Source organism: Mauremys reevesii, linkage group 18, assembly GCF_016161935.1.
Source record: "Mauremys reevesii isolate NIE-2019 linkage group 18, ASM1616193v1, whole genome shotgun sequence".
NCBI lineage: Eukaryota > Metazoa > Chordata > Testudines > Geoemydidae > Mauremys > Mauremys reevesii.
In genome coordinates, this window is record NC_052640.1 from 15,312,610 (window position 1) to 15,329,099 (window position 16,490).

The window sequence follows — 16,490 nt, forward strand, 5'->3', positions numbered from 1 at the left end:
TGAGTTAGGATCTTAGCATTTCTGAATTCTTACAGTTCTCACACTAAGATGGAAATTGAAATCCTTTAATATTGTAGCTAATCCTTACTGCTGTTTTTTAAGCCAGCTGTCATTCATTCTTCAAACTAAATTGAAAAAAACATTAAAACCCAAACTTTAAGCAATATACAGTGAAAGTATAATCCTGCTCCATAAGCTGTAAGAACAAGAGACTTGTAGACATTCAGACCTGTAACTGCTTTGGATGTTCTACCAGCATTGGTGGGTTTAAGTACTGTGTACTCTATTTTAGCATAGACTGTCTTGTATTTAACACAATTTAAAAGGAAGCAGTCAATTTTTGGTCTTGCCAGAGTTAAGTTCTGTCACTGGAACAGCTGTAGCATCGTGCAAGCAGCTGTGCTTTACCCTGCTTATCCATTGTGGAAGGAGTACCTTATGAAGTGGAGTGAAAGAAAAAAGCATCATTTAATTTTAGGTTTTAGAGTGTCCACATCTGTCCACGAAGCACTTACAGTCATTGTTACTCTTGGTCATTCTTACTGTGGGTTGTATTTCAGTCAGTGAGTGGGTAGTTTCCATTACAGTTCTCTGAGCCATCTAGGCCTCAGTAATTTACACCTAAGGTGAGATTGTGCTCCCCTTAAAGTCAGTGAGGTTGGTCTTTGGCTCTGAGTAATAAATAGTGAGATGGCTATACTAGTAAAAACACACACTGTAATTGTTAGTGAAGTAGTTTTCAGCTTTTAAATGGAGGCTTTAGGTTAGATGGCTTAAACTAGTCCTTTTGGATTTTTTTTCTTTTTGAAGTGGGAATAGGGGGAGTTTGCTCTGTGAGAAGAGGATCACCACCAAACCACAATCAAACCTTTTATTTATGCTTCCTGACAAAACTTTTCTGGAAAAAGGTGTTATTTCATGCTGTCGATCCTCTTGGGGGGGGGGGGGGGGGAATTTGCAGCACAAGGACTGTTTGCTTATTCCCCTGCTTTCAGTATCGTTGCATTTGAGCAGTTCAGAGAATGTGCCTGGGTAGTTTTCCCGCCTTTTTTGCCTGAGTTATTTTCCCGCCTTTCTGTATCAAGTTTGGGAACAGAGGCCCCAATTACAATGTCAGGGACCAGCTTCTGAAGAAAACTAACTTAAATTATTTCCTTTGGCAATGCCTAATATGCAAAGATTGTTTCTAAATCTATATTTCAGATCATCTTGCTTTTTTTTATGGTTGGCTGTTCTGACTTTCAATGAGGTAATTTCATCCCTAAGCTCATTAGTTGCTATAGCATTTTTTGTAATTCATTTTCTAAGGGCGCCGTATGAGATTTAACATCGTACATTTCCAGAAAGGCCATGAATGTTTTTTAAATTTTAATCTCCCAGTCAGCTATTCCTTTCAATGCTGATGTTACAACTGCTTGGATGGGTTCAGTGACTCCATTGGCTTGGGTCTTGTCACCTTTCTTTCCCCTTTAATTGTTTACATTTTATCCAAACAATTCATTCTAGCTTTTTAACAAACTGTGTGAATTATTAGAATATTTCAAATGTTTTGATAAGTGAGATCAAGCCAAACAACCATCTTGCTGCAAACTGTTTTTCTACCTCAGGGGAAAAAAGCAAATATAAGCAACAAAATTAACATTAGTTAATTGACTGGATTTTATAAAATGACTGAAAGGAAAGTAGGTTTCTGCTAACAAACTGACTGCATCTTCCTGCCCACCCAGCTCCCTGTATTAAAAATTCTACATACTAAGTGTAGTGGATATAAGTATTAAATGCTTGTTTAAAACACAAATCTAAATCTTCAAGTTTAGTACAACAGTAACTGCATATTTGACCCTGCTAGGTGTTTAATTCCCTTAAACTTCTCCTTGCCATTTTAGCTACCTATGAGTAGTTGATTGCTTCTGAAGAAAACTAGTGCCCTGCAACCTTGTTCTGCTATATGGTGGTAGAGTTGCTTCAAAGAACTGCTGCTACCTTGCTCTTGCTACCAATGAGCAAAACTGGGCTCATGCCTTCTTTTGAAATCCTGTTACTACCAATTAGCTAACATTGTGGGTGAGGGGGAAAGGTGGAAGGAATACCTCAGTCTCATTATGAACTACCGTATTATTGCGTCTCTGATACGGACACTATAGCTATAACACAGCCCAAAGATATTTCTAATCAAATATAAGGTGAAATATAGAAAGGCTTTCATATCAGTTTTACACACTACAGTAGAATCCCCAAGTTATGAAATCAGTGTTATGAACTGACCAGTCACCCACACACCTCATTTTGAACCGGAAGCACATATTCAGGCAGCAGCAGAGACTCCCCCAAAAAAGGAAATGCAGTACAGTACTCTGTTAAATGAAAACTACTAAAAACAAGGGGGAGGGGATTGACAAGGGAAGGAAACTTTTGGTGCTTGTTTCATTTAAATTAAGATGGTTAAAAGCAGCATTTTTCTTCTGCATAGTAAAGTTTCAAAGCTGTATTAAGTCAATGTTCAGTTGTAAACTTTTAAAAGCATAACCATAATGTTTTGTTCAGAGTTATGAACATTCTTCATTCCTGAGGTGTTCGGAACTGAGGTTCTATTGTGCTTTTCTAGGTTTTAGATTCATTATCTCTTGATACTTTTTTCCACATAATTGTTAAATTACTTCCCTCTTCCTGTTAGCGGTTTTTAACCTACTGTACCTAAGAAGAGTTCTATATAAATAAGAACATTAATTACAACTGCAAACTGATGAGCTTGTTTTAAAAGTAAAATGGGTCACAGGGGACAGGTTTAAATACTCACGATAGTTGAGTGCGTTTTTGAACCCTGGTCCTTTTTTTAAAATATAGGACTTTAATGCACTTTTTAAAAGAATTTCTTACAAAAGCATTACTAATTTGCTCTTTTTTCTGTCTTGCCTAGCTGCGCTGTATGCTGTTAGTTTGCTCAGTTGAGTGGTGTTTTGTGTCTAGTCTGATACACTTTCAGATACAATGCTGATGGGTGCGGCATAAGAATATGAATAGAACAGGCAGCTTTGCAAAGCAGACATATATGCTTTTGGAATAGGCTAGCTGTAGCTATGTCAGAGGTCATCTACCATAATGGTCTGGAAGCCAGTTTTTGGGGCAGGCACCTTTGTTAAAGCCCGCCTCTGCCATTTCCTTGTCCTTGCTGTGCCTTGGTTTCCTCATTTACAAAGTGGAGTAACACTTTGTGAAGTGAGGTGTCGAAGACTAATTTTTTTTTTTAGAGTTGGTAAGAGGAAGGGCCAAGTTATGTATATTGTACACAAACTCTTCAGTCTGTGTACCATGAAGTCTTTTGTCTCTTACTAATCCTAGTTCATGGGTACCGCAGAGAACACTATACAACTTTCCTACACCAGCAGCCTTCATACTTTTCTAGTTAAATGCTACCCCTGTGATGTTCAAACAGTTTTTCAACAGAAACATGTGGGAATGTTGCCTGGGGAAAATCCTACAGTCCAATAACAGCGGGCTTGGTTTTTAGTAGGAAAGCAAAGATGCAGCCATACTTTTGAAACCAAGTTTAATATAAGAATCTGTATATTGTAGAACTGTTTCCGATTCTAGCTTTTTTTCCTATATCCCACTGTAATAGGGTGTCTGGCACTTCTAAAGTTTGCAGCAGCAGCTACAGCTAGTCTGAAAATTAAATATATATTGAAGATTGTGATACAAGTTTGAAGAAAGTGAAAGTCTAGTATGTATACTGTCCATGCTGGAGACCTGCCCCCTGCGTCCCACCCGAGTTTGTTCCGAGGCGATTAGTGGCTGTGTACCATTGTAGTAGGTATTATGGAGGTAGCACATGCTGTCAATGAACATGAGGGGTATATTTTATACAGCAAGATGCAAGTGTGAGACTTTCCCTCCTTTGCTAGCTGTGGTGAAAGGCTTAGGAGAAGGCAGACTGTCTATTCTTTGGCTACAAGGATAGCTAGGACAGGAAGTCAGTGTGGAGAATGTGGGCAATAACCTCATCTTAAGTAATGTAACTGGATAAACAAGATGTAAGGATATAAATCCTTTTGCTTCAGGGCATTAACTCAAGGGGGCTGGGGAAAAGCTTCTGTGATGAGCACATTATGCAAGAACTATTCATTATAATATTTCTTGATTTCTCTACAGGCTCTGGTCCTGTTGAAGACAAGTTACTAGCATAGATGTTCATAGATTCCAAGGCCAGAAGGGACCATTGTGATTATCTAGTCTGACCTCCTGTATCACACAGGCTATAGAACATCCTCAAAATAATTCCTAGATCATTATTTTTAGTAAAAACATCCAGTCTTGCTTTAAAAATTGCCAGAGATGGAAAATCCACCATGACTCTTGATAAACTGTTCCAATGGTTAATTGCCCTCGCTGTCTAAATTATGCCTCATTTCCAGTCTGAATTTGTTCAGCTCCCACTTCTAGCCATATTCCCTCTGTCTGAGGCAGTATAGTAGTTACCAGTTACTCAGGGGAGCACAAGTCATTCAGTTCAGTCTTACAACACAAAAAGCAAGCAATAGTGCCAAGGCAGTTTATTCAACTAAAGAAATTCATACATTAACAAACACTCATTGGAAAAAAAACAACCTTCATTCTCCCTCTCCCCACCCAAGCAATTATCGAAGGTAACTGGTCACTTGAGTGTTTTCCAAAAGTATTTTTTTTAATACTTTGATATTTATTTTGCAAGTTGAAGTCTAAAAACAACAAAGCATAATGATGCTGCATTACAATGCAAGTGTTACATGTGAAACTCAATACATAGGGAAAGAGTTCATTAAAATATATAGAGCACTGCAGATTTCTCTAAGTATATTAGCTCTTCCCTTTAGTTCTTGTAACATTAATTAAAAAAAGCTGAAGCCAGAATTTTATACTTTAAAATTCAGCTCAGTGCAGGCTGGCAGTAATAAGAATTAACAGAAACCTGCTTGTGTAGTTCTGCTTAAAAAAAATAAGTTACTATGGGATACTCTCTTCCTCCTCAACCAGTACCAGATGCAATGCTTCTATTTCTACACATAAAACATGCTAGGCAAAACTAAGACCATGTGTTGTACAGCTCAGAATTTAATAGGTGGTAAATGGAAGCTGGAATAGCAGGTGAGATCTTAAATAAATCAGGGCCAAACTGGGGTTAAATATTTCAAGAGGCAGGCTTAGATGTCTGGGCATAGAAATATTAAGACCACTCATTTGACTCCTAGTGTTGCGGACACAGGGTAGACTGCATGAAGATTTTTCCCACCTTTGGCATCTATCACATATTTGGAGTCCTCTATCCATTTTTAGAACAGCTTAAACCAGCTGTAGTCACATAGCTCCATGTGACACAATACTTTCAATTAGGAAAGTGAAATGCTTTTAGTTGTGGGGTAAGTATGCAGACATTTCTTGCTAAGACAGGAAAATATCAGTGGGAGGCAATTAAAATACGGATTGGGTTATTAAAGGCAATCGAATTACCAGACTTCCCTTTGGTTCAGTCTTCCATTTCATGCGCTGGATTTGTAATCAGGGTGGCATAGCTACTAAGGAGTTCATTTCAAAAGAGGGCTATGAATTCTGCCCAACTTAGTTTGCTTGTTGTTGTTTTTTTAAGGCTTGCCTGCTAAAGGAAGTAATTCTGCAGTCAGTGTGCATTACCAGCAATAGCTGGTTGTTACAGTATTAAAACAATAGCAGCTGCAAGTATCAGGATGCTGAAGACTTTATTGCTAGTGAATAGTGTTTTTTGTATACACCCTCCTATTGCCATGAGGGGTGCTCCCTTAATTCTTCAGACCTACACAGTGCTAGCCAAGAGTGTAGAAATTTTAACAGGGTTAACATTGGAAATTAGTATTAATTATTTTGATAGCATCAGACTGAGTGCGCTCTCGTATTGTGCTTTTACCACTCTAAACTGTTAGACTTAAGGTCTACATGTACCCTTTAATGCTAAGGAAACAGCAAAGACTGATATGAACAAGACTTTGTACTAAAGTGGAGAGGTTACCAACTATTTAAAACATTTTACTTTATATATAAAGTATGCATAAACATGCAAGTCCAAATTCTACTCTTGGATAGCTGGAGGCAACTTCAGTTGACATCAGTAGGGATTATGCAAGTGTACCTGAGAGCAGAATTTGGTTCATGACATGTAGCAAAGAACAAGGTGACACCACAGTGACCCTGAGGACTGGTCTCCATTCCACACCATGTGCCATAAAGTAATCACTCAGATCATTTGTTTTCCTGTAGCGTACCAGAACACAGTTACTCAGTATTAGACACCTTTTTAGAGGAGTCACTTTATCACTCTCTTCCATAAGCCACAATTAAAATTCCATGTGGGAGAATGGAACTGAGAACAAGACCATGTCGTGCACTTATTAGGCCCAACTGATCATGAGAAAAGATGACTTTGTTTTGTGCTTTGCTAGGTTACCTTTTCCCATAACTCCAATCTGCTGATGGGAAGAAAAAAAAGTTGCCTCTGTCCACACTTGCTACCCTCCATAGGCACAGCAGCTTCTTCTCCAGCAGAAAAGTGAACAGCTATGGTCCTTATTGCATCTGTTCACAGACAGATTCCTTTAGTCGCTCTGGAAGCCTCATTGAACCGATGTTTGACAGAGTGTATGAGCAGTTAAGGAATCAAAATTCCATGGTGACTCGATTGTATTGGTATCTGCACTAGGCAAGCTGCACTGGCCCCTGGAAGAGTTATCGGTCTTCATGTGATTGCTATATAAATTGGGAGACTTTTCCCAAATGGGGAGATCCAATGTGAAATTGGGAGGCCTGGCTGAGCTGTCTCCCTGAACAGTCAAGACCACTGGTGGTTTATCAGGCATAGCCTTCACTGAAGCATATACAACATTTTGCTCAGACAGAGTATCTCTACACTGACTAAAGTGCTCTGCGAGGACCAGAGGCTGCTGGTCATCCCCTTCTTCAGAAATAACAAAAGCTGGTTTGGATTTGTCCATTTCTATTGAGAGCTCCTTGGTTTTTGAACAGTTGATTAAGTTGCTTTTGAGGCCAGGGGGGCCATGGCTTTGGTTATCAAGTGGAGGTGTCACCCCCATGTGTCTCGAGGGATCCAAGGGCCTCACCTCTTTGCAATCAGGGGAGCTGGTTAAAAACCCAAAGTAAGGGTTCCCAAACCTGGATTTCTTCAAGCTGGAGGAGCTCAGTTTCCCCTGCCTTTGCGCAGATTGGGTTAGTGGGTATGATGCGGTGCAGGTGGACGAGTCAGAATAAACAATATCTGAGATTCCCTCTATCTCAGTGGCTGAAATTACTTTTCTGGTTGTTACACTCTGGTTTCTTGTGGATGTAGAAAGACCCTACCAAAATAATAATAATAGTTAATAAACATACTTTGAAAAGCAGCAGTCTAGAAAACTTTTAACCTTAGGGAATTTAAAATTGAAATTTCATAGTGCACTTATCATGACCAAGAGGCTACATGCTTCCTTCCCTTCTCAAAAAGCAGTACTTTGTGCATGGGAAGATACGGAAGCATCATGTTAACTTTATAACAAGCACTCTTGGTTTGACATCTGCAGAGTCAATCAGAGAGACAGCTAGTCATCATGGGTCTATGGATTCTTTGCAGTACAATACTAATACGTCAATTAAAAGAAACCTAAGATATAACCATAAAAATTATGCAGAATGACTCAAGATGATCCATTCTGAAGAAATAATTCGTAAGTTTAAGGGAAAATAATCTTTTATCCAGATGCTTAGCCCCGAGAGTTGCAGCTTCTCAGTGCTGCAGGATCAAGCTCCAGATGACGTATATTATGGTAATGTGAACTAACAGTCTCCATCTCTCTCGCATGTGTGTGCGCGCACACATTCAGGGCCTTGGACCTTTTCAGCTGATATGCTCAACACATGCACAAGGGAAAGGCAGAAGAGTGGGAAGAGGAGTTCACATCAAAAAGTAGGTGGGTCTTTGTGCAATATAAAGTGCCCCTTTGGAAGTAGTCTTTAATGTTGTTAGGAGCACAATGCCTGAATCCCACACCTTCCCTTCTTGTAGATACTTACGCTGCTGTCTACCAGTTTAGTGAAGGGGCTGTTAGTGGTCCAGCTATACCATTTTTTCTGTAACTGAGGTAACGGAGTCAGTAAGTCATGAAATGTGCGGGCACTCCATGTCCGTTGCCTTGGATGATGGTTCTCTGCCTGTGTGTTCCCTTTATCCACAGTACCTGCTCCTGGAGCCATATGATCAGAAGTCAGCCAGTCTGACACAGAAGCTGGACTTGTGACACTTCTCTTTAGGTTTTTGTCCTGAAAAACAGAGAAATTTTTCAACATCTTCAGCCAAAGGTCTCAAAAGTACTTTACATGCAAAGGCCCGAGTGGCACTTAGAAACATTGAGCTATCTGTGAAAGTGACCCTGGTTCTTTAAACACATCTTTTCTTGGGACAAGATAGGTCAGTGGGGCAGCTTGTACAGCACCTGCCTAACATATGCCAGAACAGAAAGCATTAAACCCACCAGGTTCACCATTGCCTCACTCCGCCCCCACAAGAAAAGTTTTACCTTTATTAGCCAGTTTCAAAATATCCCCCACTCAGCTAGAAAACCCTTACATGCCAGAGAGACTCCCACAGTCCTCTCAAGCAAACACATTAGGGCTTGTTTACATCTCTCCATGGCGATATTTACCAAACAGCCACCTTCTCAGAATCCTTCTTATAACATTTAAGGACTAATTATTTCTATAACAATTAATTTGATTATTTAAATCCAATCCAGTGTGGAGACTAATTTGTTGATTTTTAAGCTTGATTCGGTAGTTGCATTACTTTATTTTCATTTTAATATGAGTAATATCAGCTTAGCTTTGGCACTGTGTTTTATTGACATCATAATTAAGAGCTTTAATAAGATGTATACAAAAAATATGGAGTTGGATTTCTTTCATTAAGCAATGTGAGTCCAGAACCTTTGAGGATCTGATGGATATCAACTAGTCAACCTAAAGGCCTGACCAGCTCCCCTCAATCAGTCTTTGGTTCTTACAGGTCTCTTGATCTAAAACCATGAACCTTAATGACCTGTGCTAAAAGTCTTAAGTTTTTTAGACAAAGGCTTCTGTAGTCTTCCCCAGTGTTTGGCACTGATCTCTGAGATATCCCCACCCTGACACATTTTAGGAAGGCAGCAAGCCAGTCCCTGGTATCAAAAAGGTTGAGAAACACTGGTCTAGCCAATAGAGGGGGACAGATCCACATTGTAAGATCTACTCAGTTTATAGGCAGAATTAAATAAGATCAATAGAGAGTACAATGCATGAGAAGGGATGGTGGAGTGAAGGCAATAGACATAGGCCTAAAAGTGGTGATATAAATAAAGCAGTCACATGGTTTCCATTTTCTATAGAAGTTGTCTACATGCCCTATATTTTCCCCTGGAACACATGTACAGGATTCATTTTCTCCACTCTTTATCAGTTCTCTCCCTCAGGGCCTGCAGAGTAGTTCCTCTACCCTCCCTTCATCTTAACAAATGTACTGAGACACTGCAGAGAAGTTTGTTTGCTCCCCCAGCACCTTGCCTGGATGTACCCTTGACTCCCAACAGTGGATTAGCTTCTGGGGTGTGTGTTTAAATCCAACCTATCATTGCCCCCTCACCAGCAAATCTCAGGCTTATACTCAGTGGGAGGCTTGGTTGCTGCTGGCCAACTACTATTTCTCAGTAAAGGGATTTAGATAATCTTTGTGTAAAGCTTCTTATGATTCGCTTTGTCTAGACAAGCATTTCGGTTGAGGTGAGTGAGTCTGGAATCCTTGTCTACTATAAAGGCTCAAGCTTTCACACCTCCATAAACATTAGGATAATGTCAGAGTAAGAGCCAAGAAAGTAGCTGCATGCCAGTGGATAACAACATGCACCATTTGCCCAGGCTGTCCTACAGAAGCTAGCACATACAAACCATATTACAGAGGGAAGACAGAGTAGGAGTCCACCTATTCAGAGCAATATAAATGAGGATTAGAGAGGACATTTTTCAGGACCACCTCCTTTCTGCAGATGCAATTTGTGCCCCCAACAATGCGCATCGGATGCATTTCAATCATGTGTGTAAACCTGAGTAGCTGCACTTCTGACTCCTAGAATAAGGGTGCAAATCAGCTGGTTTGAAGTACCGCTGTTTAGATATGGGCCTGCTACAAGCCATTTTGTACGTACATTTTTCTTCCAAAACAGGGAGGGTGGGTCTCAAACATGCTGAAAATCTAGCATTTAGAAGGATTTCTTAGCCTCTTCCTATCCAGGCCTTCCACCATTATCAGGCAACAAGTATGGATCCATAAAGCCCTCATCTAGATTCTTTAGCTACCTAGCTAACAACATGCTGTGGGAAGCACTACTTCGCAGTAACATCAGATCGCTCCTTCCAAGCTTTTTGTCCAAGATCAAGCGTAATAATATTACTTTCACATTTTATATATCTTCTAGCAGTGGGAGGGGGTGGGGGGGGGAGTTGGAAAGGAGAGGAAAAAATAGCCTGATTTTGAAAGGTGAGCTTTCACAGCTCAATGATTTCTATGAGATTTGTGGATGCTCAACATTTTTTTTAAATGGGAGGAAAGAGAATATGGATTTTCCATCTATCCACAACAAACTGAGGTTTCATTTCATCAGCATCTGATAGAGCTCTGACCAATAAAGTCATACTTGGCGAGAAAGCACAAATCTTGCCAATTTCTACTCTATCTTCCTATCCACCTCTGTGAAATCGTGCCACAGATGATGATGCAGGTGCAATGGAGATGTTAGATAATGTAAGAATTTTAAAGCTATGCACAAGTTTTAAAAAATTTGACTTCTGCTATGCAAACTATTTTATTGTCTTTTACACCTTAAATATTTCAAGATTTAATGCAGCTACAGAGTGGTAGATTAGAGTGGTGTTTCCAGGGGTGAAAGTAACTTAAGGGACTTCCTGGTATGCAGGGCCGGGGTCCTGAGCAAGGAGGGGGCTCGACCAGAAGGGGTGGGGCCTCTGGCAGAAGGAGCGGGGTCTTTAAATCCCCTGGCCCTTTAAATTGCCACCAGAGCCCCACTATCAGAGCCCTGGGGTAGCAGCAGCGGACTCTGGTGGCAATTTAAAGGGCCAGGGGCTCCAGCCGCTGCCGGAAGCCCAGGGCCCTTTTAAATTGCTGGACTGGGGAAGCTGTCCCCTGCTGGTACGGTCAGCTGTGTACTGGCTCTTGCTAGTACGCCGTAACAGACCGTACCGGCTTACTTTCACCTCTGGGTGTTTCTCAACGACTGCTCTGTGGACCAGGGCTTGTCCCTGAGGTCTTCCTGACACAGTTTTTACAGAGGCAGGAAGCTGGTCCCTGATATTAAAAAGGTTAAGAAACACTGAATTAGAGCATTAAAACATTTTTAATGGGTCTTAGATAATAAATCACTGCCCATCATATAGAAGGCTAGTTTAAGAAAAATAGCAGTGGCCCATATTCATTTAAGTTTTCACTGGCTATTTTTCATTACTGGACATAATAATGTACACGGACCTCTATAGAATTAAGACTCTAGGAAAATCCTAATCGATACTGTATCCTAGCAGACCTCACTGGCCTCCAATCAAGGCCAGGGATGCAGACACCCAATACTTTGTACCTCAGGGATAAAGTCACATGAGCTACATGAAGGACTGGTAGGCTTCTGCACTATTCCAGGCTTCTACACTTAGATAGCAAGTGTTGACCCCAGAACGATTATGAAAACATATGTTAATCACCACCCTGGGTGCTCAAGGGAAATGCAAGCAAAAGGATTTTTGAACCACATGTGTTTCTAAAGAAACATCAGTAAGAGCTTCAAGGGAGTAAGCTAAAATACCCCCCCAATTCCTCCCCTTCAAAACAAAACAAAAAAACTAGGGAAGCCACATTACAGTATTTAAATTTTAAAAATAAAATTAAAAAATAAACATTTGTAAAGAGCTCTGACACATAAAGCATCCAATTTATTGGCAAACGTTTATTAAGCTTCACAACCTAGGAGCTACAGTAACACAAATCAACCACAACACCAACAGCGCTGCAAGGTAGGTAAATAATATTACTGACGGATTGAGGAACTGTATGGTTATATGACTTGCCCACAGCAAGTTAGGGACAGAGCCAGGAATGGAATCTGGGAGTTTTGACTCTCAGTTCCTTCCTCCAACTACTAGAAATCTTTTCCTGTGATACTCCCACGTGTGTCTATGACAGTCTACCTGTATTCTGTATGTGGTAAAACTCAACCCGCTGGCACCAGGGCCGGCTGAAATAATAAATACTTCATCGCTCCCTGTTTCAGTGGTCACGGCAGACATAGAAGAGGGCATATCTGGGTCAGTATGCCGAGAAGAGTGTTCTGTGCTGCCTCCAGAGGAAGTGACTAAGGGAAGAAAAGACATAGAAAGATTTTTTTAAGTGACGATCTCCTTTTGTTTAGGCTGGGCAAATAGCCCACCTTCCTCTTCCCATTCTAACCCAGCCTAAAAAAAATCAGCCCTTGGCTGCCACACAGATCTGAAAAAAATGCAATCATTCAACCACTTGCCTTGTCCTAAGAGGCTGAAATTTGGCTAGGAAACCAGAAGGACTTAAAACCAAAGCCCTTTAGAGACGGGCCCAAATCAAAGTTGTAAATCCAGCCACCCTTGGGAAAAGTTCAGCTCTGGATCAAAACTTTGCAGGCTGGCTCAACCCATCTCATTTTTATATGCATATAAACATTTTGGGGTGGCAAGTAGGATATTATGTGGCGATAAGAAGGCAGTTCTGGCCTCCACCCTATATAACCTGCCCTCCCCCAACTCAAATCCTAAACTTTGAAGATCCCCCAAAGTTGTGTTCATGTTATACCTCACTGATCAGGGTCAAAGAGCTTTAGGGACTCAGACTGCCAGAGCTGTCTGGCCACAATCCTCTCAGTGACCTTTCCCAACAAAGGGAGATTGGAAACTATTAGCAAGATTGTCAGCACAGAGTTGGGATTTTGAGCTGGGATCTCACAAGAACTTCTGTGACACACAGGTGGCTTGGTGCCAGCTGGCAAAGGGTTCACTGGTCTGTAACAGCAGCTCCTAACAGGCCTGACAAACTCAACTCAGCACAAATAGTTAACATATATTTCAAGGGACCATTAGTGGGCTATTTCATGTTGAATGGTCCCTTGAAATATGTGTTAACTACTTATGCTAAACAATCTATCCCACTTTGTATTTAGCTGTGACACTTGGAGTATGTTTCCCAGACCTGAGGAAGAGCTGTGTGTAAGCTCGAAAGCTTGTCTCTCTCACCAACAGAAGTTGGTCCCATAAACAGTATTACCTCAGCCACTTTGTCTCTCTGGAGGGAAACATTGATGGACAATCTCCACCAACATTAGACCCAGTACGTCTGTATTGGCTTTTACCAGCCATGAAGGACCTATGAGTTGTAGTCAAAGCATCCCAGCACTTACTACTGTCACTCACTGGGGTTCTGTAGATGGCTCACTCTGGATCAGAGCAATTTTATCCACAACGTTAATATGAAAAAACTTTGGACCTGTGACTTCTCCAGGGAATCTGAGTGTTCCAAACCCGGTGCTTAGACAGCCATGCTTGCCAGGTGACACAAAGGGGAGGATGGTAGGGAGAAAAAACACAATTCTTGAAGATTTTACAGGTGTTTTTAAGCCAGCAATATGACAGAATGAACCAAAACCACATTTGCCCTGCTAACCACGTATATGCATTGTGTCACTGGATATGACAGTTTCTGTTGGCAGAGTTCAGAAATGACACTTATGAGTATTCCTTGCCAGGGAATTACTCTACCAGCAAGAGGAAGGGCAAAAGGAGGTAATTCCACATCAAACACTTTTAATATGTGACAGCTTGCACTGCGTCAACACACACACAGCTGAAGAGGAAGGTTCAGGGAGAGAGACTGACTTGACTTAATGGGCAAGAAGCTATGGGTTGAAACAATATACTCTCCAGCTTACCAGCTTGGTCCTGGCTGACAGTATGATTGTTGTTTTCATTCTCTCGAGTTGGCACCACAAGTTGGAGCTCATTGATATCTATGGCGGAGTTCTGGATCCCATTCTACAACTCAGAACACGCCCCAGTAAACATCTACAGAGAAACAGCATAACAGCCAATATGCAAGAGAAACAAAATCACCAAAAACATTAGCACTAACCTCCTGGTCACTGTGTGCATTGGAAGGGTTCCTTTTGGGGCACATTTTCTGCCTGAGGAAAAGACAGCAACAAGCCCATGGATTAGTTTTCCATAGGAGGAAAGTCCTCGTCCATGTTCATAAAACACAACAGAACAACTATGCACTTCTATCCATGACACTTTACAGCTTTCTTTGTATCAATGCCTGTGTGCTAGGGAGCAATTGTTACCCCCATCTTATCAGGGAGTCAGCTAATGCAGAAGAGATTAAATTCTTAGAGAATCTGCAACGTGTCTGCAGCAGAACCAGGAGTTTATGCCAGATATCCCAAGTCTCAACACTTATTCTCCTTAGAAGGGTGGAACTTTGATTTCTGTAAGTACAGCACACTACAAAATATGTAGTCCACCCTGGGTCTCAAGCTGTGATACAGTTCATTGGCTTCACCATGCCAGACATTTTATTATATAGAACAAAGCATTCTGGGATATTCTTAGTGAGCCAAGAAGTTTGGGGGCCTGCAAGTTTAAAGATTTCAGCTTGTATGTTCTCTTTGCCAGGGATTTACCTGACTTCATTTGTTTGGTAGCTTATTGCACTTCCTCAATGGTAGGTGGCTGTGCAATTTCATCATCTATGGCCTGGTGTCCCCTCTTGAGCTCTGGGCGCACCCAGGGGTCCCCATGCCCCTCGCCCCGCCCAGGGCCGCCCAGGCCGCCGCCCCGGGGGCCCAGGGAGGGGGGGCCCCCCTCCCGGGGGGGCCCTCCGCCTCCAGGGCCTCCCGCCCCTCCCGGTCTCCCTCCCCTCCTGCCCGAGCCGAGCGTCTCCCGCCGGGAGCCCCGCCCGTGGGGCTGGGGGGGGGGGGCGGGAGGCTCTGGGGCTGGGGGCTGGCTGGGGCGAGGGCTCTGGGCTGAGCACTGAGCTCTGCGGCGGCTCAGGCGCTGGGCTCAGCGCCGGCGCCGAGGGCCGCGGAGCGCGCGACGCGGGCGGGGCCGGGGGGGGCCGCGGGGCCCGCCGGGGGGCGGCCGGGGAGGGGGTGCGGGGGGGGGGGCCGGGGGGGGGGGGGGGGCGGGCGGGGGCCGGGCCAGACCCGGGGGAAGGGGAGGGGGCGGGGGGGGGGGGGGGGGGGGAGGGGGGGGGGGGGGGGGGGGGGGGCCGGGGGGGTGGGGCGGGGCGGGGGGGGGCCGGGGGGGAGAAAAGGACCACCCCGCCGCCGCGCAGCGCAGTCTTGGGGGCGGTGGGGGGGGGGGGCCGCCGGGGCCCCGCCGCGCCGCGCGTGCCGCCGCCAGCCCCCAAACAGCTTGGTGGCACTTAGGAGGAGGGAGGGAGGGGGGAGGGGGAGGGAGGAGGAGAGAGAGAGACAGGAGAGAGAAGGGGCAGGGGGCCGGGGGGGGGGGGGGGTGGGGTGGGGGGGGGCGGGGGGCAAGGGGCATGTCAGCGGCCCTCGGGCCAATGCACTAGTCCTCATGCGGCCCTCGGGGTCATTTGAGTTTGAGACCCCTGATCTATGGAGTGCTGGGTCAGTTCCTTTAGCACCTGTAGCTTGATAGTAGCGGGATGGTTGATGTTAGGATATAGATATTCAAGCCTGTCTGCAAAGGCCTATACTTTAAGAATTTAGGTGTATTCTTATCACTAAGCTGTGTAAGGGCTTTCTCTTACTGTGACAATCTGAGCCCTGTTCTTAGGCTAAGGCCTTAGGCTAAGTAGCAGAGGCCAGCCATAAACTGGGAAGTGTATGGTCATATTCTTACATTCCAAACTAGTCACATGGAAATAAGGTGCTATTGGACTGTTAGGAATATCAGGACAGGATTGTAATCCTATCACCTTCAGAGAAAGGGAAGAGCCTAGAAGATGTAAAAGGAAACTTAGTTTGATAGCATCCTGTCTGGCAAGAACTCACTTATTAATAGCTGGGATGTGAAATCCTAATTTCTGTATTGTTCTATCACTGTAGTCTCAACTTCCTTATTGTTTGTCTGTATAATCTCTGTCCGGTTCTGTGATTGTTTCTGTCTGCTGTATAATTAATTTTGTTGGGTGTAAACCAATTTAAGTGGTGGGATATAATTGGTTAAATCATGTTACAATATGTTAGTGTAAGCTGAGTCAGGATGAGCTCTACCCTGACATCTGGTGGTGAATTGTGGTGAGTTGTGGAAAAGAACTTCAGGGGCTGGTCTTGTTTGCATAGGCACACCCACCCCGCCTAGCATGAGCCCACAGCTGCCCAAATGGTCACTTTGGCTGCTGTGGGATCCCCAGTTTC

At 43.2% G+C, this 16,490-nt stretch overlaps 1 protein-coding gene across 2 annotated transcripts in view; it reads right to left on the reverse strand.

Annotated features, from left to right (window-relative positions):
• Positions 1-6,095: 6,095 nt before the first annotated feature.
• LOC120385907 overlaps positions 6,096-16,490 on the reverse strand; it is a 45,339-nt gene continuing 34,944 nt past the window's right edge. Inside the window, exons 3-7 of one of the 2 annotated variants that reach the window (XM_039504464.1) lie at positions 14,237-14,288; positions 14,037-14,139; positions 12,274-12,437; positions 8,068-8,313; positions 6,096-7,355 (exon numbers count right to left, since the gene is read on the reverse strand). In XM_039504464.1, the coding sequence (XP_039360398.1) occupies positions 6,618-7,355; positions 8,068-8,313; positions 12,274-12,437; positions 14,037-14,139; positions 14,237-14,288 (1,303 nt within the window). In that variant the 3' untranslated portion in view covers positions 6,096-6,617. The remainder of the gene's footprint in view (positions 7,356-8,067; positions 8,314-12,273; positions 12,438-14,036; positions 14,140-14,236; positions 14,289-16,490) is intronic. The other variant, XM_039504465.1, reaches the window with a different exon arrangement.